The 24670-nt window shown below is 46.2% G+C and overlaps 1 protein-coding gene across 3 annotated transcripts; it reads right to left on the bottom strand.

The window, feature by feature from the left end:
• Positions 1-1469: 1469 nt before the first annotated feature.
• LOC139402008 (kelch-like ECH-associated protein 1B) lies at positions 1470-24649 on the bottom strand. 3 transcript variants are annotated; one of them, XM_071146052.1, is made up of 10 exons: positions 24539-24572; positions 15983-16177; positions 14444-15789; positions 13893-13994; positions 12566-12811; positions 11081-11377; positions 10042-10421; positions 7985-8190; positions 7548-7724; positions 1470-3661 (listed from the first exon to the last, which is right to left on the bottom strand). In XM_071146052.1, exons 3-10 carry the CDS (start codon positions 14648-14650, stop codon positions 3384-3386), a joined length of 1893 nt encoding a protein of 630 aa, XP_071002153.1. In that variant the 5' UTR covers positions 14651-15789; positions 15983-16177; positions 24539-24572; the 3' UTR covers positions 1470-3383. The 3 variants fall into 3 exon arrangements, with proteins under 3 accessions (XP_071002153.1, XP_071002152.1, XP_071002154.1); XM_071146051.1 differs by lacking the exon at positions 15983-16177 and having other exon boundaries at positions 24539-24649; XM_071146053.1 differs by lacking the exon at positions 24539-24572 and having other exon boundaries at positions 15983-16207.
• Between the last annotated feature and the right edge of the window lie 21 nt (positions 24650-24670).

Raw genomic sequence — 24670 nt, 5'->3', positions numbered from 1 at the left:
GAAGGGAAATCTTAATGCTACAGCATACAATTACATTCTAGATGATTCTGTGCTTCCAACTTTATGGCAACAGTTTAGGGAAGGCCCTTTCCTGTTACAGCATGACAACGCCCCCGTGCACAAAGCGAGGTCCATACAGAAATGGTTTGTCGAGATCTGTGTGGAAGAACTTGACTGGCCTCAACCCCATCAAACACTATTGGGATGAAATGGAACGCTGAGTGCGAGCCCGGCCTAATTGCCCAACATCAGTGTCGAACCTCACTAATGCTCGTGGCTGAATGGAAGCAAGTCCCAACAGCAATGTTCCAACATCTGAAAGCCTTCCCAGAAGAGTGGAGACTGATGTAGCAACAAATGGGGGTACAAACTTCATATCCATTCCCATGATTTTGGAATGAGATGTTCGATGAGCAGGTGTCCCCATACTTTTGGTCATGTAGTGTATATGGAGTTGAGTTTAGGCTACTTATCTAAATCTACTGTAGCCCAGTCCCTATTTTGCATTCCGCTGCCAGATTCACCAAGGGAATGTGAAATGTCAAGTCATCATGAATGGCCAGTACTTACAATTAATTACTTGGTTTACAGCCTACAGCTATTATAAAATAAGAAATAATATTGAACAAATATGAAACAAACCCTTAATAGTAAAATATGTTAACTATTATTTTAATATTGCAAATTTAATCAAAAATCCACATCATCAATGTTATCATCAATAACTTGTGATATCGTGGCCATCTGGTGGTATGACGAAAATCTGTGTTTAGGCGCCATCTTGTGGCAACGTGATGCAGACCACAGAGTTTCTAAACCCAGAGGTGCAATATTGCGAGACTTCTGGGAACGCTTGTGAAGCAGACCATGCCGGAGTTTGGCGTTAGAGAAGTCAATTAGAGAAGTGGAAAAAGTATTCCTTGGTTGTAAACGTTTTCGAAATCTGAAAGGCACAACCGAGATTCGAGACAGTGTCTTAAGTAGCTGAGCATGTTATGACTAACCTCCTGAAAGTGACAAACTGACAAGTTCTCATTTTCGTCAAAAACAATATATCGAAGGCATGCCTTTGATTTGACGCGAGACGACCGTTAGAACCGATTACGTGTCTCTGCGCATGATCTTAGCCAGCCAAAGTCGCCATGACATCGCCTAGGAGCGTGATCGGGGATTTCTATTGGAGAAGCAGTTTCTGCCCATCCTCGTACTGTACTGTCTTTGTGCAGACACTCCCCGATCAGGGCCCGGTTTCCCGAAAGTATCGTAAGGCCAAGTTCATCGATGGTTCTAACGAACCGGATCCAAGTGCCGTTCTCTCAATGCTAATTTGAGTATTGCTAAACTAGGCTCAGATCACCCTCTTCATTTTGATCGAAAAGGCAAAAACGTATCCTATAATCAGCACTTCTAAATCAGACTGTGTGAATATGAGCCCAGAACTGGGATTTCGACAAAGAAACATGCCACTGTTAAAATAAACATATTTTAATATACAATGTGTTTTGTACAGTGTTTGTTTGCTGAAAAATGTACAAAGCATTTCTTTAAATATTCTATTTCTTTAACTACTAAGAAGAGGAAAAAAGTCCCTTTCAAAAGAGGCAACCTTTCTTTACAAATGTAGGCATTCAACAGGCATGCCTAAATACAATGCATGCTTCTCATTAGCAGGAAAACAATATCAGAGTCCAATTGTAATACAAAGTCGTAGTCAGTCAAAGCAAACAAGAAAAAAAAGGACAAAATGAATAAATAAAAAACCTCAGGTCTTAAATTCTTCTGTACAAGACTCCATTGGAATATAATATCAATGTACAAAACATCACTTAAAAATCCTTTGTAGTTTAATTAAACCGCTGTTACAAATACATTTCTTTAAGTAGCCTGTACTAAATAGCACTCTATTCCCAATTTAGTTTTGGCAGGCTCCGGCCCACTGACATTCCTTCTCCATCGAGAGAGCAGCGGAATTCAATTCAGTACGAGTCATTAGGAAATATTTAGTGCACTACGCTTGATAAGGGCCCATAGGGCTCTGGTCAAAAGTAGTGCACGACATAGGGAATAGGGTGCCATTTGGGATTCAGTCCTTTTCTCCTCATCTTCCCATTTAGTGACATTATCAAATGTGACTTAATGCACAACAATGGTCACTTGACCCGTGGTTTGGGCAGATGTGTGTACGAGTGTTAAAACCCAAAAGCAATCGCAGGGGGGAGATTGGAGATATATTTGTGTGTAATGTTTGAAAATTAGTTGACACTTCTTTTGTCCTTATGGGCGGTCCTTGTGAGTTCCCTACTCTAAACACTTTTCAGTACATTCCCGTCCCATAAATTCTTTATGATTGGTTTGCGACGCTACTGAGCCGATAGTATCTAGACTCAGTCTTGGGGCTCTCTAGGCCTACTTCGACCACTGTAGGCTAAGTCTCCAACCCTTGGCCCAAGCACCAACGTGCTTTCTTGCCACCAGAGAGTGGTCTGTATACTGATGGTGGTAATCATGCCAGCAGGCATAGTAATGGCACTTATATAAGGAAAACCCTCAAATTCCCCATTTGTCCACAGACTTTGCCAAAAGTACTACAGATGTAGGATCTTTAATTTGAGCCAGTTTGCTACAGTAGGAAAATAATCCTTCAGCAACAGGAAATGTGAATTATGTGGATTATAATTAAGGGACATTTTTGTGTAGGGTTGATACATTTTTCGTTAGGTAAAATCAAATCTAAAATTTTCAGTGGAAAATTCAAACTTTAGAAGCCTTTTTAAACCTTGAATACACTACAAGTTTGCATTTACTGCTGTTCCGGAAAATTCTCAGCAAAAGGTACTTTGTCTTACACTTTCTTGTTGTTTGAAGGTATGCAATTTTGTATATTTCTTCCCCTCCCCAAAATATTTGGTTTATCTGCACAGGCTGGTCTTGAAATAGAAAAAAAGTGACTACTAATTTAGTAGACAGAGGTTAGTTAGTAGCCTTTCAAATATATTGTACAGCCCTTTCTCCTCTTGGTGTAGACCAGGGAAACATTGGTCCAAGAGGGCGCTATAGTGCTACTGTGGTGGTATGGGATGGAGCACATAGAAGTAGATTTGAACAGATTAAACAATCTAGAACTCCTATTTCTTTGCCCATCTGCATTGTTATCACGGGACCAGTGAGTGAATCGACGTGCTAGATCATAAACTATATACAATTTATCATTAAACAACTTGTCACATTTGACTGAAGTTGTGTGAAACCAACATGGCTAGGGAGGGCCTCTGCGATCTTGTGTTTTTCAGAAGACCTGTGTTTCTGTCTTCTATTCAAGGCGGGGGCGCTTTTCCATGGAAGACTGAAGAGGACTGAGCCAGGGATGGTGGAGAGCGTACGACTCAAGTCCCCTTGCCGAAGGCACCGTGTCTGGAGTTATGGTGCGATCCAGAGTCCCCTCCTGTCCCTGAACACCCCAAACTAACACCCTCACAACCGCCAGTGACCTCCGTCCTCTCATGCTTCAGACACTGGGCCAGGTCCTTTTGGCAGGGCTCCATGGTAACGGCCACGCCCACGCCACTGCGGCCCGACATCATGCGGGTCACCTCCGACCACGTGTCCGTCTCCGGGTCATAACACTCCACGCTGTCCAGGAACGTGTTCCCGTCATAACCTCCTGTAGAACGGAGGAGGAGAGGAGAAGCACTCTTTAGGGCATAGGATGGGATTTAAAACACTTATAACATATCGAGAATTGTATCTCAAATGTAAATAATAATACATGCATTTTATATAGTGCTTTTCATTACACGTTGAATCACAAAGTTGCTTTTAAAAACAAAACAATTTCACAACAAAATGTAGGAGGATCTGGTAGTTATTGGGCGAAGGTCTTTCATCATGGGCAGTTCAGAAAGGTAGTATTATGGCCGGAGGAAGCATTGATGGAACAGCCAGGCAGGGAGGTAGAGACATCTGACAAGACAGGCCATGGAGCTCTTCATCAAGTACCTCGTCTGTCGATGTTCACAGCTCCTCCTCTCTAGATCAGGCTGGTAGCACCCACCTGGGTCATGCTTCGGGGACTGTAAAAGCGCAAATAAGACCACCACACCTCAGCAGTAGTCCTGAAAAGCGCCCTACTAGGAGAGCCTCTGCATCACCTCACACCGCTTCCCTCTAGGAGCAGGAGGCCTAAAAGCGCCCTACGAGGAGAGCCTCTGCATCACCTCACACCGCTTCCCTCTAGGAGCCGGAGCAGGAGGCCTAAAAGTGCCCTACGAGGAGAGCCTCTGCATCACCTCACACCGCTTCCCTCTAAGAGCCGGAGCAGGAGGCCTAAAAGCGCCCTACGAGGCGAGCCTCTGCATCACCTCACACCGCTTCCCTCTAGGAGCAGGAGGCCTAAAAGCGCCCTACGAGGCGAGCCTCTGCATCACCTCACACCGCTTCCCTCTAGGAGCCGGAGCAGGAGGCCTAAAAGTGCCCTACGAGGAGAGCCTCTGCATCACCTCACACCGCTTCCCTCTAGGAGCCGGAGGCCTAAAAGCGCCCTACGAGGAGAGCCTCTGCATCACCTCACACGCTTCCCTCTAGGAGCAGGAGGCCTAAAAGCGCCCTACGAGGAGAGCCTCTGCATCACCTCACACCGCTTCCCTCTAGGAGCAGGAGGCCTAAAAGCGCCCTACGAGGAGAGCCTCTGCATCACCTCACACCGCTTCCCTCTAGGAGCAGGAGGCCTAAAAGTGCCCTACGAGGAGAGCCTCTGCATCACCTCACACCGCTTCCCTCTAGGAGCCGGAGCAGGAGGCCTAAAAGCGCCCTACGAGGAGAGCCTCTGCATCACCTCACACCGCTTCCCTCTAGGAGCCGGAGGCCTAAAAGCGCCCTGCGAGGCGAGCCTCTGCATCATCTCACACCGCTTCCCTCTAGGAGCCGGAGCAGGAGGCCTAAAAGTGCCCTACGAGGAGATCCTCTGCATCACCTCACACCGCTTCCCTCTAGGAGCCGGAGCAGGAGGCCTAAAAGTGCCCTACGAGGAGAGCCTCTGCATCACCTCACACCGCTTCCCTCTAGGAGCAGGAGGCCTAAAAGTGCCCTACGAGGAGAGCCTCTGCATCACCTCACACTGCTTCCCTCTAGGAGCAGGAGGCCTAAAAGCGCCCTACGAGGAGAGCCTCTGCATCACCTCACACCGCTTCCCTCTAGGAGCCGGAGCAGGAGGCCTAAAAGTGCCCTACGAGGAGAGCCTCTGCATCACCTCACACCGCTTCCCTCTAGGAGCAGGAGGCCTAAAAGCGCCCTACGAGGAGAGCCTCTGCATCACCTCACACCGCTTCCCTCTAGGAGCCGGAGCAGGAGGCCTAAAAGCGCCCTACTAGGAGAGCCTCTGCATCACCTCACACCGCTTCCCTCTAGGAGCAGGCCTAAAAGCGTCCTACGAGGAGAGCCTCTGCATCACCTCACACCGCTTCCCTCTAGGAGCAGGAGGCCTAAAAGCGCCCTACGAGGAGAGCCTCTGCATCACCTCACACCGCTTCCCTCTAGGAGCCGGAGCAGGAGGCCTAAAAGCGCCCTACGAGGAGAGCCTCTGCATCACCTCACACCGCTTCCCTCTAGGAGCAGGAGGCCTAAAAGCGCCCTACGAGGAGAGCCTCTGCATCACCTCACACCGCTTCCCTCTAGGAGCCGGAGCAGGAGGCCTAAAAGCGCCCTACGAGGAGAGCCTCTGCATCACCTCACACCGCTTCCCTCTAGGAGCCGGAGGAGGCCTAAAAGCGCCCTACGAGGAGAGCCTCTGCATCACCTCACACCGCTTCCCTCTAGGAGCAAGAGGCCTAAAAGCGCCCTACGAGGAGAGCCTCTGCATCACCTCACACCGCTTCCCTCTAGGAGCCGGAGCAGGAGGCCTAAAAGCGCCCTACGAGGAGAGCCTCTGCATCACCTCACACCGCTTCCCTCTAGGAGCAGGCCTAAAAGCGCCCTACGAGGAGAGCCTCTGCATCACCTCACACCGCTTCCCTCTAGGAGCCGGAGGCCTAAAAGCGCCCTACGAGGAGAGCCTCTGCATCACCTCACACCGCTTCCCTCTAGGAGCCGGAGCAGGAGGCCTAAAAGCGCCCTACGAGGAGAGCCTCTGCATCACCTCACACCGCTTCCCTCTAGGAGCAGGAGGCCTAAAAGCGTCCTACGAGGAGAGCCTCTGCATCACCTCACACCGCTTCCCTCTAGGAGCAGGAGGCCTAAAAGCGCCCTACGAGGAGAGCCTCTGCATCACCTCACACCGCTTCCCTCTAGGAGCAGGCCTAAAAGCGTCCTACGAGGAGAGCCTCTGCATCACCTCACACCGCTTCCCTCTAGGAGCAGGAGGCCTAAAAGCGCCCTACGAGGAGAGCCTCTGCATCACCTCACACCGCTTCCCTCTAGGAGCCGGAGCAGGAGGCCTAAAAGCGCCCTACGAGGAGAGCCTCTGCATCACCTCACACCGCTTCCCTCTAGGAGCAGGAGGCCTAAAAGCGCCCTACGAGGAGAGCCTCTGCATCACCTCACACCGCTTCCCTCTAGGAGCAGGAGGCCTAAAAGCGCCCTACGAGGAGAGCCTCTGCATCACCTCACACCGCTTCCCTCTAGGAGCCGGAGCAGGAGGCCTAAAAGCGCCCTACGAGGAGAGCCTCTGCATCACCTCACACCGCTTCCCTCTAGGAGCAGGAGGCCTAAAAGCGCCCTACGAGGAGAGCCTCTGCATCACCTCACACCGCTTCCCTCTAGGAGCAAGAGGCCTAAAAGCGCCCTACGAGGAGAGCCTCTGCATCACCTCACACCGCTTCCCTCTAGGAGCCGGAGCAGGAGGCCTAAAAGCGCCCTACGAGGAGAGCCTCTGCATCACCTCACACCGCTTCCCTCTAGGAGCAGGAGGCCTAAAAGGGCCCTACGAGGAGAGCCTCTGCATCACCTCACACCGCTTCCCTCTAGGAGCAGGAGGCCTAAAAGCGCCCTACGAGGAGAGCCTCTGCATCACCTCACACCGCTTCCCTCTAGGAGCCGGAGCAGGAGGCCTAAAAGTGCCCTACGAGGAGAGCCTCTGCATCACTTCACACCGCTTCCCTCTAGGAGCCGGAGCAGGAGGCCTAAAAGTCGATGCTGTTGACCAGGTGTTGCTGCTGTATCATTCAAATGGAGCTAGCTGACAATTATAAACTGACTTGCCAATAATCAGTCCTGCAATTCCGTGAGACACCACCAGATAGGTCTCTCGACAAATGGTAAAAAATAAATAAAAATTCAACAAAATAAATCAATAAATAAAAACAATAAGATATGCTTCTCTCTGTCACTTCGACACTGGAAAACTAAATGAGACCTAAACACTGTGGTACTAAATACTGCACATCCTATGGGGGTTGATTCTGTCATAATGTATTAGCAAATACAAAATGGGTATTTGGGGAGGACTCCGGGGCTTTGTTTATGGTGTTCAAAGAAAGAATTCTTGCCCCCGAAGCAAATGACTCATAACTACGCTAAAGCATTGTTGCAGTAGAACCTGCTTTTACAATACCCACCCAGTACATAGATCTTCCCATGGTGCGCGGTGACCCCCAGGGCGGAGCGCCGGTGCCTCATGGAGGCTGCAAAGCTCCAGGTGTCAGTCTCAACGTCGTAGCGCTCCACTGTGTTCAGCTGGTTGGTGCCGTCGTAGCCCCCCATCACGTAGATACGGTTCCCCAGCGCACACACACCTGATATGGGTCAAAGTTCATTATTAGAAGGGCCTTCTTGACACAGGTGGGACTTTAGGCCTACACGCAGGTTTCACTCTGAATCTCCACCATTTACCCAGGAAAGTGCATTTAAAATCGATTTGAAAACATTGGATTTGTGCAAGCATGGCTGGAGAGTTTCCACCACATTCCTGTCCGTGCCTTAAGGGGCGTGTAAGTACATGTGTCGAGAGAAGGGTAGAGAATCAGAGCGTACATTCTGTCCCTTTGTTCCTCACCTGCCCCAGAGCGCACAGTGTTCATGGCAGCCATGCTCTTCCACTCATCCCTCTCTGGGTTATAACACTCTGAGGAGGAGAGGCGGTGTGTGCCGTCGAACCCGCCCACCGCGTACAGCAGCCGGTTGATGACCGCCACGCCCACCCCGATACGCCGTGTCAACATGGGGGCCACCAGGTGCCACTGGTCCCTGTCTGGGTCATACCTGAGGAGGGGAGAGACAGACACAGTCAGTCAAACACACCGACAAAACCTGCGGGGCAGGATAGAGACACGCCCACAAAATCAACCAACTGGACTATATTTAGTGTGAGGTTGGAAAATCGTGACAAAATCATTTCTTCCTGGTTTATTTTTAGGCACAAACAACAAATACTTTCCTTGAGATAAAAAAAAATATATACTGTATATAAACACAGCAAAAAAATAAGTCCTCTCACTGTCAACTGCGTTTGTTTTCAGCAAACTTAACATGTGTAAATGTTTGTATGAACATACCAAGATTCAACAACTGAGACATTAACTGAACAGGTTCCACAAACATGTGACTAATGTAATAATGTGTCCGTGAACAAAGGGGGGAGGGGAGGGGGGTAACAGTCAGTATCTGGTTTGGCCACCAGCTGCATTAAATACTGCAGTGCATCTCCTCCACATGGACTGCACCAGGTTTTCCAGTTCTTGCTGTGAGATGTTACCCCAATCTTCCACCAAGGCACCTGTAAGTTCCCAAACATTTCTGGGGGGGGGCCCTAGCCCTCACCCTCCGATCCAACATGTCCCAGATGTGCTCAATGAGGTTGAGATCCGGGCTCTTCGTTGGCCATGGCCTACGATGACATTCCTGTCTTGCAGGAAATCATGCACAGAATGAGCAGTATGGCTGGTGACATTGTCATGCTGAGGGTCATGTCAGGATGAGCCTACAGGAAGGGTACCACTTGAGGGAGGAGGATGTCTTCCCTTAAACGCACAGAGTTGAGATTGCCTGCAATGACAACAAGCTCAGTCCGATGATGCTGCGACACACCGCCCCAGACCATGACGGACCCTCCACCTCCAAATCGATCCCGCTCCAGAATACAGGCCTCGGTGTAACGCTCATTCCTTCGACGATAAACACGATTCCAACCATCACCCCTGGTGAGACAAAACCGCGACTTGTCAGTGAAGAGCACTTTTTGATAGTCCTGTCTGGTCCAGCAACGGTGGGTTTGTGCCCATATGCGACATTGGTGTCTGGTGAGGACCTGCCTTAAAACAGCTCTACAAGCCCTCAGTCCAGCCTCTCTCAGCCTATTGCAGACAGTCTGAGCACTGATGGAGGGATTGTGCATTCCTGGTGTAACTCAGGCAGTTGTTGTTGCCATCATGTACCTGTCCCGCAGGTGTGATGTTCGGATGTACCGATCCTGTGCAGGTGTTGTTACACGTGGTCTGCCACTGGGAGGATGATCAGCTGTCCGTCCTGTCTCCCTGTAGCGCTGTCTTAGGCGTTTCACAGTACGGACATTGCAATGTATTGCCCTGGCCACATCTGCAGTCCTCATGCCTCCTTGCGGCATGCCTAAGGCACATTCACGCAGATGAGCAGGGACCCTGGGCATCTTTCTTCTGGTGTTTTTCAGTCAGTAGAAAGGCCTCTTTAATGTCCTACGTTTTCATAACTGTGAAATTAATTGCCTTCCGTCTGTGAGCTGTTAGTGTCTTAACGACCGTTCCACATGTGCATGTTCATGAATTGTTTATGGTTCATTGAACAAGCATGGGAAACAGTGTTTAAACCTTTTACAATGAAGATCTGTGAAGTTACTTGGATTTTTACAAATGATCTTTGAAAGACAGGGTCCTGAAAAAGGGACGTTTCTTTTTTTGCTGAGTTTACTTCCTTGTATAACATCACTTTGCTCCGTGCAGAAAAGAGCAAGTCCTATGGCGCAAAGGGCACTGTTCCAATCCTACATACCTAACCAATCATAACCCCAACCTAAGGACACAAAAACGCAACTCCCGCTCCCTTCATCAAACCTCCCAATCAGATCTCAGTTCTACGAACCTCTCCACGCTGTTATGATGAATACATCCATGCGACCCTCCGACAGCATAGATCATCCCGTCAATCACCCCCACTCCTATCCTGTTCCTGGGTACACTCATGGGAGCACAAGGCAACCAGCAGTTGTTCATGGGATTATAACAATCCAACGTGTTGGAGTCCATATTCCCGTCAGGAGCGTTGTTCCTTCCTCCGACAGCGTAGAACAGCCCAGAGATGACCACGGCAGCCAGGCCACTCCGGGGGACCTGAAGGTCAGCTAGCCTCAGCCAGGCCCCAGTACAGGGGTTGTAGGCTTCCAGATAGGACAGGGACTGACGGAAGTATCCCCCTGCCGTGTAGATGAGCTGGGGCACTTTGGGCGTGCGGCACGAGATCACCTAGGAGGACCACATAAATGTATCAATCAATTGATCCATCAGGAGATTACCTTGGAGACAAATACATTGGAAATATATATATATTTATATATCCCCTTTTTTCCCTCCCAATGTCAATTCCAATCTTGTCTCATCGCTGCCCAACGGGCTCTGGAGAGGCGAAAGGTCGATGACCCGTCAAACCACTCTCCTTAACACCCGCCCGCTTAACCCGGAAGTCAGCTTCACCAATGTGTTGGAGGAAACACTTTTCACCTTACGACTGATGTCAGCCTGCAGGAGCCCGGCCCGCCACAAGGAGAGAGCGATGAGCCAAGTAAAACCCAAACCCTCCCCTAACCTAGACGACGCTGGGCAAATTGTGCGCCGCCCTATGGGACTCCCTGTCACGGCCGGTTGTGACACAGCCTGGGATTGAACCCGGGTCTGTAGTGACGCCTCAAGCACTGCGATGCAGTGCCTTAGACCGCTGCGCCACTCGGGAGGCCGGCTTTGTAGATTTTTTAAAACTTGATTTAATCAGGGTTCTTGGCATCAGTATTGGACGTTAAGTGCTAGATACAGCAGCAAGGCCATTGATGCACATCAGAAACAATGGAGGGTGAGGCTTTAGAACTTCAACTGTAAACAGGTTTTATTACCCAGAATACCAATCTCACCTTGGTGGGCTTGTGGAGGGTGAGGTCCTGGAAGATCTGAGCCAGGTAGTCTTTACACTGGTCGTCCCACTCCAGAGACTGCAGCTGGGCTTGGAGGAAGTGTGGGGTGAGGGAGTGGCACCGCACGGCCTGGAGCAGGGCCTGGACGTAGGGCCGCCGGTTCTCCCGGTCGTACCGGACCCACGCCACACAAGCCTGAAAGACCACCGACTCACAGCGCACGTTGAGTTCGTCGCGGCTGATGAGAGTGACCAGCTGGCATTGGGAGAGGTTGAAGAACTCCTCCTGGGTCGCCACCTAAAGGTGAGAAGGAGGAGAAGGAGGCTGAATCACACCTTTGGTATTCATCTTATTATGACTCATGATCATTCTTTTGGTTGTGGAAGTGTGTGTGTGTGTGTGTGTGTGTGTGTGTGTGTGTGTGAGAGAGAGACAATCAGTGATCTTTGAAGAATATATAGGAGACATCTCTTCCTGTTAACCAGCCAGCCAACCAGCTCTTCCATGGTTACAGTTTCAGTCTGACTCCCTGTGAAGTCATGCAGACGGACTGCCTGTACATTGAACATACAGGTAAACCCCCATGAGCCCACACACAAAACTAACCCAACACACACTCACCTAACCCACTACCACACAATAGTAGGATTATTCATATTGAGGGTTCAAGGGCCAAAGAAAGAAAAGAAACGAAGATGGTGCACAGTAACAGCTGAGACTATTTGCACAGTGATGACACGCTGTGGTGCAGGTGGTGGTGCTCCACCCCAGCAAAGCCTTGACGTTTCCCTTAACTAAACACAGCAAGTCAGTTGAGGAAACGGACTCTGACTTTTCAAAGACACCAATTACAGGAAGAGACTACAGATCTGAGAAAAGCCATTCATCTGTTTAGCAGCTGAATGGCCTGACGGTGACGGTGACACTAACGATAATGTTGACTGAATGACTCATCCATATCAAATGAAGATAAGGAGAGACGCACAGTATCCACTTGAATTATTTCAACTGATCGGAGTCAGGCGACGTGGTTATTTCCTGGGGGAACCCATAGGGCATATCGAAAGGTCAAGGAGCAAAGTGTCATGGTGAAACACTTCGTACCATCAACAGTGAGCATGCTCTGGATACTGGACTTTTCCAACTCGGGGGGAGAAAAGAGACTATCACTCTCTCCGAAGTGTGTACTTGTTCACTCCCCTCATGAGTTTAAAGGGATTCTCTCTCTATGGTTTGGAGAATCGCAAAACCCAAAGAACGAGGTTAGGCAAAGCTGATCCTGAATCAGTTGTGAGGGGGTTAAAGTGATGAAGCTTGTTATTTACTTCCCCAGAGTCAGATGAACTCGTGGATAGAATTTTATGTCTCTGTGTCCAGTATGAAGGATATTAGAGGTCATAACATGCTTGTTAGCTTTGGCTTGCGAAACTACCTCCAACCCTGGGGAAGTAGATATTTGCAGAAGACAGTATCTACACCACATACCTGGCTGAAGTTCATGTAGATATATTCCCGAGCTTTCTGATGGAGCTCCGTGCAGCTGATCTGCTCGGCGAAGCTGGCTATGCCGATGGCGTTGCTAGGGTCCAGCTGCGTAACCAGGAAGTCGCAGCAGGCCTTAACCACGCTGTCGATCTGGTACATGACGGCGCCGTTCATGACGTGGATCACACACTTCTCCCCAACAGAGATGCTGGCCGTGTAGGCAAACTCTATCAGCCTGCCCATCACCTGAGAGAGAGGGGGGGGGATGTGGAGAGAGAGAAGGAGGGATTTGCAGAGAGAGAAAGGAAGAGAAAAGATTGGAGATGGAGAGAAGAGATGGGACAGATGGAAAAGAGAGTGGAGGGCAGGTGAGAGAGAATGAGACGAGAGTAGTTAGAACAGTTAGAAGAGACAGGAAGACAGAAAGGGGTTGATTCAATTACATCATTATTGTTGCATGAGGTTCCAGACTGACACAATCTGCCTCAGTACTGAGGAACTACACAATCAAATAAAACCGATCGAATCAAATTGTATTTGTCACGTGCTGAATACAACAAGTGTAGACTTCACCGTGAAATGCTTAGTTACGAGCCCTTTCCCAACAATGCAGTTAAAAAGTAAGACAATTCGCAAATAAAAATAGTAACACAATAAATACTATCAAAGCCGTGGCAGTGTGGCACAGTTCTGAGTTAGCCTATGACACAGTTCTGAGTTAGCCTATGGCACAGTTCTGAGTTAGCCTATGGCACAGTTCTGAGTTAGCCTATGACAGAGAGCAGTCAGAGAGCTGCTGGTTTATCAGTTCCCTCATTAGTCAACATAGCTAATCCTGCACTCTCTGTGAGCTTGGTGTGTCTGCGTGTCTAAAGGCAGCGGCATGATTACGATCTCTCGGAGATAACTCAGTGGGGTTGTACGCACCAGCTGGAACAAAGAAGCCAGCGATAAAAGCAGGTGTGTGTGTGTGTGTGTGCGAGGGCATATTTTTACCACTGAAATACAACTGTCTTTCTTATGGAGTCAGTCTTTGGCCCCTCGTAGGAAAACGTGGAGTGACTGCCTTCCTATCTTGAATGCAACGTGGATAATTACAACTGGGACTTCTAAAAGTCAGCTCTACCGACACGCCTGGATGAAAGGCAGCCTTCCCACCCTCCTACTTACGCAGGTCTCCCTCATCTACCCAGTCTTCACTACTATTACTCACATGAAAACGCAGTTGGTTTCTATAAAATTGGTTAACACTTTACTTTAGGCCAACAGCTAGAAAGGTTTATTACATGCCCGTGGCAAGTCTTATAAAATGTGTTGTAACACTCACCCGGGGGTGTATGCCCTCGATGGGCACCACCTCCATCCCACACTCCTTCAGGCCGTTGGTGAACATGGCTCTGAAGACCGGAGAGGACGATGCCAGCACCACCTGTAGACGTGAACTGTCAGCTTGATATCTCAAACATATCAGATGTATCAGTTTTCCCCTCCCCATTCAGAACACTCCCAGACAGTCCTATCAAAATTCTTGCTTGAGAAATTGCTCTTTGCTATTGTTTATTTTTGACCATTTTAATTGAAACAATCCCAGTAAGGTCCTTAATTGTTACCCAGAAACGATTTGAGATAAATAAATAAAAAAACAGCTGCATTGGAGCTTTAAAGATCGGAGTGCCAAACATAATTTTTCCCCTGACATTTTTGGGGGGAGTTTCACAGACAGAAACCAATCTGGGGATAGACAAAGCATGAGGACTAGAAGAGAAGGGCACAGACCCCCCTATGGCCAAGGGGGCACGAGTAGTCCGAAGTCAGGAGCGTTACCGCTACACCCGACTTCATCCACAGCATAACCGTTATGGACACAATGCTACACACCTTGTGTGCCACGAAGTCCACGGCCTCCAGGTCGTTGTAGCACACACGAAGCGTCACATCGCACAGCTGGCCGTCCAGCCGTAGCTCGTTCATGATGGCGAAGGCGGCCGCCGTGTGGCTCTCCAGCGTGTAGCTGAAGACGCGGTGGCCGTTGCGCGTCGACGGCGTCACCACCGCCTTGCACTCCGTCGGGCACTCATTAGACATCCTGACTGACGAAGGATCCTTCCTGGTGCTTCTGTTGAAGCTGTGACAACAACTAAGAACAGTGCTGGGAGTGACTGCTGCCGGACATCCTTGCTCACTGAGGGGCAAGGAGACACTAGGGAAATGTTGAAAACTGGAGGAGCTTTTGAGGGATTGTGGAAGGCTACGACCCTTTTCCCAGGGCCTCTGTTGTTTTTTTGGTTGAATGTATGTCTGTGACTGTAGAGTTCAGAGAGTACTAAATCGGCTTTCTTAGAAAGGTCCGAAAGACGGTTTTCTTATCCCTTACTTCTTATTCTTCAATTCCAGCCATTGTGTCTATAAGAGTTTTTCGTACAGTCTTACTTATTACACAAGCCCAGCCAGAGTGCACATTCAGGTGCTATTGTAAAACAACAAAAAAAAGACTTCTTCTACATGAATTGCCAGTCATGGTTATGTATGTTATAACCAGGCCAATCGTAATCCACCACGATTTATGACATCAGTGTTCTAGATTCTCTCCCACCTGCCCTTGAGTAAACTTCTCTTCTCTTTCTCTTTTAATTAAAGGAACAGCAAGATGTATGGTCTTTTTGGCAGGAGGTATGCAGCGAGTCCGAAAAGACGCAGTAGGGAAATGACTGTTATTCACGTCCGCTTGTTGATATGTTTTTCTCCTAAAGGGGAACTTTCTGAACAAAAGAGAGTCTGCAACAGTCAGAAAAACAGACAGATGTGTCTAGTACTCTGACATCTTCTCTCAAGTCCAACTACTTGCGTTTTCCTTTTTCGCTCCGAGGCCCAAAAAACAGACACTGATATACTACTGTATCTTCAATGGTGGTCATAATTATAAATCAGGACTTAGCTCATGGAGCTACACTTCTGCCAGGAGTTGGGTAGAAGAGGGACAAGGATAGGGTAGTAGAGGGGTGGAAACTCCTAAAACTCTGTAGAGGGAGAAAAAAAAAGAGCAGGTGCCAAAAATGTCGTCAGCGTAAGCTAGCAGCCCTGAGGATTCAGGAATGAGGGGGGGAGCTCAGTTTAGTTTGGTTGATCAGTTGCTCCACTCTAGAAGCTTTCCCAGAAGTCGCCCCGCTCTGGAATCTCAAATTGCACTGTTGTATTTACTGGGAAGGTCTGGGCGCCGTTGGCAACTAGAAGAGAAGAGAGAAAAGACAGGACAGTTAGGTGTTAGGGTGGACAGGGTTTATCTAATAGTGATGGGGGAAAGAAATCAATACATTTTCATATCGGGATATACATTTTGATGATATATCGTACTGACAATATTTAAATAATATTTTTACGCTAGTTGGCTGTACCTGCACCAAAATGTCAGTATCTTACCTTCATAGCTTGTTCACCATCTTCCTTTAATTTGTTTTTAGCACTGATTTCCATGTCTGATCAAAACAGAGAGTCTGGAGATAGAACTTTCATTTTCGAGAGTGATTTAGTATGTTCTACGACAAGCGAATGACTCAGCTAAATAACATTCCGAAGCCATCCAACCTCAATCACTCCAGTCAGAACAAAAGTGTCCTAGAACAGAAAGAGATACACAACATAGATAGATATACCTTTAAGGTAATCAAAGAGGATACAGTCACACCCATGGATCCTCTTGGGAGGGGTCACAGTTTCTCTTAGTCACTGTGACTAGAGTCAATGTGCTTTTAGACAACATCACAGCTCTAGGAGAGCTTGGGTGTCTCCACAGATTCCACACAAGGGAATGCAGAGTCCCTCCCCAGACCTGGGTTCAAATACCATTAGAAATAATTTCAAATATTGCATCTATGCTTGATTGAGCGTACCTGCGGCAATGGAACCAATAGAGACGTCTCAAAAGTGCAAACCCCACCCATCTGGCTCTTCAGGCAGACTAGAGCAAATGCTCAGCGTATTTGAAAGGTTTGTAAAAGAGTCTGAACCCAGCTCTGGCGGGGAGTGGGTAAGATAGCCCAACCACTAGTCGAGTCTGATCCGAGTGACGTACTTTCCTACTGAGGAAGACGGAGTGAGTGACTTAAATTAGGCCAGAATTGAATTAGTCATCGTGACTGAGTGTTTTTTTTCTTCCCTGGACTGTCCTGTGACCAATCTGGCTACAGCAGTGGAGAGTAGGAAAATAACCTCACACACACACACACGAATAAGTAAGCTACAGGCTATACAGGTGTTAAGCCTGTCCGTTCACAACTAGGCCAATACAAAAAAAAGTCACTATAGAGTCATAGTTACTCAGCAACAATTGTTATCGTGTTATTGCAGCTGCTCTGGCCTGAGTGGGTAACATAACTGCAATTTTACGTTTTGCACATAATGATTACCTGTACAAGCAGATAAGAGAAGTGACTGGCTGAACTGAAGGGCTGGAGGACAAGTTCTGGCCTACCTGTTCTACATGCCTCCCAAATGGCACCCTATTCCCTATATAATGCACTACATTTGACCAGGGCTTATAGGACTCTAGTAGTAGTGCACTATGTAAACTCTTAGAAAAGAAGGTGCCACCTAGAACATAAAAGGGTTCTTCGACTGTCCCCATAAGAGAACACTTTGAAGAACCCATGTTGGGTTCCATGTATTGCCCTCTGTGGAAAGGGTTCTACATGGAACCCAAAACGGTTATACTTGGAACCAAAAGTGTTCTACCTGGAACCAAAAACAGGTTATCTTATGGGGACAGCTGAATTAACCTTTTGGAACCATTTTTTTCCTAAAAGTGTAGGGAACAGGGTGCCATTTGGGCGCAGCCTTAGTTGTATGGTCTGCCTACCTACAGCTCTATCTAGGTAATTCTACTACCCTCCCTCTATATCACATGAAATCCTGTACAACTCACTGAAGTGAAACCAAGATTAGACTAATATTATGTGGTTGGACCATTCTCTGTAATGAAGACAATGCTTACATTGGACACTGTCTGATATATTATTACAGTGTGTTGGCCTAACTAAAGTCAAGTTGGGTCGTTCCTACAATGCAGTGCCTTTTGGACCTTGTAACTTTAGAAAAAAGTTCAGAAAAAGGACTTTTGACTTTCAGATAAACATATTGGTCAAGCTCAGGCACTTAATTATTATTATTTTTTAACCGGTTAGGAGCATAATCCTAACAGGGTGGAAATGTTGAGCCTAAATTAGCCATCGCACTGTGAGTGAGCAAGATTGAGCTTAAATTACTTCTACATCAAACATATTTTAACAGGGTGGACATTTGAGTTGAACATACAGACTAACATGAAACATGGACAAATAGATCCAAGTGAGTGTTTATATTTATTTAGCTTTGCGCTGTTGTTTTCTCACCAAATAAATGAAGGGGTTGTTTTCTTAAATGGAGAATTACAACAAACTGACGGGGTGAAAAGGGGATATCAGGGATACACAGACAATCTTTAATAAAATACAATAATCATGAAAAAAAACATTGTTGAGAGAATTTAACTAGGACTATAAAAAAAATATTAATTATCTAGATTTATTGTGGAAGTTGATGAATAACACCCAGAGATATGGCAAAACACCTACATCCACTAAGAAAACAGTTCCAAATGCATTCAAATTCAGTTTCAATATCCATATTTAAGGTAAAAGGACACCTGACCTTATATTTAAATCCTTTTGGATTCTACATTTTACACTAAAGAAGAAGTGATACTTCCTGGGGTAAGAAAAGGCACTGCATTGCAGGAATGTATAGTTACCCATTATAGCTTAACGAGGAGATGTAGGAGTTCTAGCTTAACTAGGAAATATAGCTTAACGAGGAGATGTAGGAGTTCTAGCTTAACGAGGAAATATAGCTTAACGAGGAGATGTAGGAGTTCTAGCTTAACGAGGAAATATAGCTTAACGAGGAGATGTAGAAGTTCTGGCTTAACTAGGAAATATAGCTTAACGAGGAGATGTAGGAGTTCTAGCTTAACGAGGAAATATAGCTTAACGAGGAGATGTAGAAGTTCTGGCTTAACTAGGAAATATAGCTTAACGAGGAGATGTAGGAGTTCTAGCTTAACTAGGAAATATAGCTTAACGAGGAGATGTAGGAGTTCTGGCTTAACTAGGAAATATAGCTTAATGAGGAGATGTAGGAGTTCTAGCTTAACGAGGAGATGTAGGAGTTCTACCTAGATGTAGGCTACACAGCAGCAGTAGTAGGCCTAGTGGTAAGTAGACCTATATTGTGTGTCTGTTGTGTGAAATCTCATGGAAGGCCTATTCCTCACAGTTCCTTGAGAAAGATATGTCACAGTTTAATAGTAGCCTGTTGCTCAACACTCACTCTGACAACTCACATAGTGTACTCATCATGGAAGAACTCACCCCCTCAACTAGCGGAGTTTACTCAACGATGATATATACGCCGAGTGCACAACACATTAAGAACACCTTAATATTGATTTGCCCTTTTGCCCTCAGAACAGCCGTAATTTGTGGAAACATGGATTCTACAGGATGCTGGCCCATGTTGACAAAACTATGAGAAGCATTGGAGTCAAGTTGGCTGGATGTCCTTTGGGTGGTGGACCATTCTTAATACACACGGGAAACTTGAGCGTGAAAAACCCAACAGGGTTGCAGTTCATGACACAAACCTACTACCATACCCTGTTCAAAGGCACTTAAATATTTGGTATTGCCCATTCACCCTCTGAATGTCACACATACACAATCCATGTCTCAATTGTCTCAAGGCTTAAAAATCCTTCTGGTCTTTAACCTTCATCTACACTGACTGAAGTGGATTTAACAAGCAGCATCAATACGGGATCATAGTTTTCACCTGGTCCATCTGTCATGGAAAGAGCAGGTGCTCTTGATGTTTTGTACACTCAGTGTACATCTCGATGGAGTTGAGTTGCGACGAGTGTAGGTGGACTCTAGGCTACCTCCAACTACATCGAGTCACTATCAGGTCGATACTTGTAAAATGGTCAATTCTTTAATTGTTTCCTTGTACCTATGTTTGTTCTGTGTAGCTGCAAGCTTTTCTTGGTTTACTATCGAGTGAGTTTATTTTATTTTTACAGGGACAGTGCACAGTTATCAAGGTTTCAGTAAAAGTGCCGGTTTTAGCCAGCCGGCAAATTTTCAACCGCAGTCCCTGGGCAGGTTATTAAAAACAATTACGGCCTCCCGGGTGGCGCAGTGGTTAAGGGCGCTGTACTGCAGCGCCAACTGTGCCATCAGAGTCCCTGGGTTCGCGCCCAGGCTCTGTCGTAACCGGCCGCGACCGGGAGGTCCGTGGGGCGACGCACAATTGGCCTAGCGTCGCCCGGGTTAGGGAGGGCTTGGTCGGTAGGGGTGTCCTTGTCTCATCGCGCACCAGCGACTCCTGTGGCGGGCTGGGCGCAGTGTACGCTAACCAAGGTGGCCAGGTGCACGGTGTTTCCTCCGGCGCATTGGTGCGGCTGGCTTCCGGGTTGGATGTGTGTTAAATGTGTTAAAGAAGCAGCGGCTTGGTTGGTTGTGTATCGGAGGACGCATGACTTTCAACCTTCGTCTCTCCCGAGCCCGTACGGGAGTTGTAGCGATGAGACAAGATAGTAGCTACTACAACAATTGGATACTACGAAATTGGGGAGAAAAAGGGGGTTAAAAAAAATTTAATAAAAAAAAAAAAAACAATTACAATATAGACAATCATTGAGCAGTGAGCACACGCAGAGCAACATAGGACAAGCAAGACATAGCATACATGCAGAGCAACATAGGACAAGCAAGACATAGCATACATGCAGAGCAACATAGGACAAGCAAGACATAGCATACATGCAGAGCAACATTGAACAAAAAGCAGCAAGGCAAAATTCATAAAAGCAACACCTCACAAGCTACAGACAACATGGAAAGTAGCAATACACATCTAGGGATTATGATCACAAATCTGATTGACCGTTAGCCATGTATTCATACGTTTTGTGAAAGTGTGATAGGTGGTGCAGTTGTGTGTCTGATGGCAGTGTATTCCAGACATGGGAAGCTCTCACAGAGAAAGCGGATTTACTAAAGGTGCTTTTCCTTAAGTCACCTCCATGGCAGACCTTGTGGATCTGCTGCCATATGTTTGGGTTTTCTGTTTAACAAAAATACTGAGTGAAATACTCAAATCTGTATTTTATTTATAAAAGTAGCATTTTACATGAACCCTGCCAAGGGAGCTATTTGTTAACTGATAAGGTGCAGCCCATCATGGCAGGACAGACTTTCAGTTTTGGAAGAGGACGTATTGAATGCAATTTTATCAAAATATGCATTCCAAATTCAACTGACAACTCTATAACAATCAGGACAAGCACAGGTACACAGTAAGCGCTAAAGAATGGATATTTATAAAAGTATCGTGTTGTGGTGCACACTTGAAGTCGTAACTTCCTACTCCATTGAAAAACGGTCGATTAAGGGGTGCAATTTGACAGACGTCACATAAAATGACATTTTTAATCAAAAAACGACAGATTTCAGCACCCAAAGAAAAGCCTGCAGTTAAAAAGAACAAACATGCGCCCTGTTCACGTGCTAGTTGGAACTAGGAAACTCCACAATGTCCGACTTGCTAACTGGTTGTAGTTATACACGTGCCGCGTTCAAGCAGTTAACAAGTTGGAAATGTCAGTTTCTTTGATCCGACTAGCACGAGAACGCAGCAATAGGTACAAGGGAAATCATTAAAGGGTTAGTTGACCCAAATTATAAAATGACAATGGTTTCCTTACCCTGTAAGCAGTCTATGGACAAGTTATGACATGAATTCATGCTTTCAGTTTAGTTTCCCTGGCACTGGTTCCACATTTTAGTATTTGTGGCACAAATCCCATTCACATCATGGGAAAATATCTCAAATTGATTGTGAAGCTCAACAAAGTCACTTATAAATAAATGATTTGAACATTATGCGCAGAAAAAGCTAATATCAGTCCCATGACTTGTGGTGGTACCATAGAAATAGAATGAATAGAACGGGCGTCCACATTCAAGTCATAATGGGTGGACTGGCAGCAGTGGCTGTCAGTGCCATTTATGATGAGGGAGGACACATTTTTTTTTTATGAGCATAGCCTTATTTCTATTACAGCATATTGGATGACTGTCATTCACATTCACCCAGCTCAATATAACATTGATAGGTTTAGGTTACTACACAATACTCAAATTGTCCCTATACCCATCATGAGGTTGCTACACACTAGCCTATGAATTAAAGTTTACAACGTAGTCGAGAGAAAAATTGGAATAATCAAGGTTACAGACATTGACATTCTATACAGCCTGCACTCTCTTGCCTGCATCTTGCTGATTTAGGGTGTAATAATTACTCCAACAGTTGCAAATGAGTTTCTATTGGAGAAATTCAGGTGTTTATCCCCATTTCGTTTGCTTCTGTTTAAGAAAAGTTTTTCAACAGAATCGGCAGAATGAATGCACCCCTGATCACACGCAAACACAGTTCACTTTCAAAGGAGCCACATACAATCAGCATGATCACTTTGCTTGTTAATTCCTTCTCACATCTTTGCGCTCTCCTCCTCTCAATTTTCCCCCTTTGTTTGTGGACTTCAGTGCACAACACATCAGCAGTCTGTGACCAGGTGAAAAAACCTTTCCCAACCAAACCATCATAACCACTACACACAGCTTACATCTTTGTCATCATATTAGCGAACATCATACTCATAAACAACATAGCTACTAGAACTAACGCATATTAATCGCTACAAATCATGCAGTACAGTCAGCAAGCAGTTTAGAAGTTACACCTGCCGGCTCCAGTGGCAATAAATTAATCAAACCAAAAGCTTACCTTGACTTGGAAAAACGTTCCAGTGTTGGATAGCCATAGCCTGCTAGCTACCATGGCATCACTCTCTGTTTGAGCTGTGTGCTTGAGTAGGCTAAACTATCTAGATGCATTCGCTAACTAAGTAAGTGAAAGTGGAGAAAATACAACAAAATATAGCTAGCTCTCGCTTGCTTATTCATTTTTTTAAGAAATGAATTTGTTCAAAACTGTTAAACTATTGTCTTTCTCTTTGAGTCAACTACTCACCACATTTTATGCACTGCAGTGTTAGCTAGCTGTAGTTTATGCTTCCAGTATCAGATTAATTATCTGATCCTTTGATTTGGTGGACAACAAGTCAGTTCATGCTTCAAGAGCTCTGATCGGATGAGGTCCTCCAACCTGAAGTTGTTACTGTGTAAATCTATGGAAGGGGGTGAGAACCATAAGTCTCCTAGGTTTTGTATTGAAGTCAATGTACCCAGAGGAGGACGGAAACTAGCTGTCCTCCGGTTACACCATGGCGCTACTCTACAGTGTGCTTTTGAGGCTACTGTCGACCTTCATTGCAAAACCTTGTGTTTTAATCCATTTTCGTGAATATATTTAGTGTTATCTAAAAAAGGTTACCTTTAATGTTTCTCTATTTTTATGAAATTCACTCCTCTGAGGAGCCTCCACTAATTGTCACATGTTGAGTGTACCCATGCTTAGGTTTAAGATAGGAAGGTTAAGACAATGGAGTCACAATAATGCAAAGGGTCTACCGCTCTGAATCAACCATGGGACCAGCTCAAGCATAGTAGCTTCGCTGCTTAGGCAGAACGCAAGCGGTCTGAAGCAGATCATAAGGTTGGTGAAAAATTGCAATTGAAGCTAATGCAAGACAACAAAAACATCTAGCCAGCTAGTTAACGTGTAGGTTGAAGATTACAATGTTAAGACAACGGGGTTCTAATATCCCATAACTCTTTGCAATTCATGGGACCAGCTTTGTAAATTAGAAATTGCCCTCGTAGTCAATGTACGGCTACACACTTCTGGGCAGATCACGCTGGAACCCTGTATGGAAGATATCCATATTACTGGGATTTACACTACAGATATCCCTCAACGGGCCTACAGTCCCCGGCCTAAAGTAGTCACTTTATCCGCGCCAAATACGATAACGTTACTTCACAGAGAACGATAATAGGTTTCAATTTGATGTACGACATGAGAGATACGCACATGCAACAAAGTAGACTACAAAATTGCTGGATTGTCTGGGGAAATCTGTATTGTTGCTTAATCGGAGTTACACTAGTAACTCGATCCCATAACTTTCTCGCGCTTCCTAAATAATTAATTTAGACAGACATTGCACATTTGGATATATATTGACACTAGACGAACGACAAACCGATCGACTACCGGTAGCCTAACCTTTCCTAAACTATCTGAAACAATGCCCACCTGTATTAAGAACGAAGGCTTATTTCAAACAAGATTGATAGGGACTGGCAATGCGCCTTCGCCAATGACTCATCTTATCGTGGACTGTAACTGACTGTGATGAGGGAGCAAATTACGGAACTGCGTGTACCAAAACATGACCCAGAAGTCAAGAGTCCCTTATGTAAACGGACATAAAGAAAGTGCTTACCGCGCAATTATATAGCACCATATGATTTTGCTACAGATTTCAGACAAAGGGATGGCGATTTCCCATCAAATAGGCTACAGTGATACATTTAGCTTGCTTGGTGAGTCACACTTGTAACTGTTATAGCTAAACACATTGAAGTGTTGGCATGCACGGACGTTAATACTTCACTACTCGTTCACAACAAATATGACCATTAGGCAACCAGTCGATGTACTATTAGGCTATAGCAACAAAACACCACGGCTATTAAAAGCAAACGCTGTGAAAAACATTGTCAGACAATCAAAATTAGCTTCGCTGTCAGTAACTGCCTGGCATTATTGGTGTCGACTCGATTCGTGGGGAAAAAAAGGTTGCCGATTGGAATGGGAAACATCATTCATTAACATTCTCGCAACAAAATCACTAATATTATATATCTTCAAAATCAATCGTGATCTGCTTTCTTAATAGTAAAATAGACTCACATAGCTGAATAGTTCCATCGCTGTCTGTGCGCCACATAGGAACGGGGGAAAGCTGTAACTCACCATGACTAAGCATTGTACGAAACTGATTCTCGCTGCCAAAATAAGAGTGGGCCTCAATACGAGTCTGCT

This window comes from Oncorhynchus clarkii, unplaced genomic scaffold, assembly GCF_045791955.1.
Source record: "Oncorhynchus clarkii lewisi isolate Uvic-CL-2024 unplaced genomic scaffold, UVic_Ocla_1.0 unplaced_contig_4448_pilon_pilon, whole genome shotgun sequence".
NCBI classification, from domain to species: Eukaryota; Metazoa; Chordata; class Actinopteri; order Salmoniformes; family Salmonidae; genus Oncorhynchus; species Oncorhynchus clarkii.
The sequence above is the reverse complement of the archived record's forward strand: the minus strand, read 5'-3'. Positions and strand labels throughout refer to the sequence as shown.

Bases quoted from the DNA above. Each gene is read 5' to 3' on its own strand.
- LOC139402008 (XM_071146051.1), bottom strand. From the start codon at position 14,650: ATGTCTAATGAGTGCCCGACGGAGTGCAAGGCGGTGGTGACGCCGTCG. The intron at 13,995-14,443 runs GTGTGTAGCATT...TCACGTCTACAG, and splicing joins TGGACTTCGTGGCACACAAG to GTGGTGCTGGCATCGTCCTC. The intron at 3,662-7,547 runs GTGGGTATTGTA...TCCGTTCTACAG, and splicing joins TGGGAAGATCTATGTACTGG to GAGGTTATGACGGGAACACG.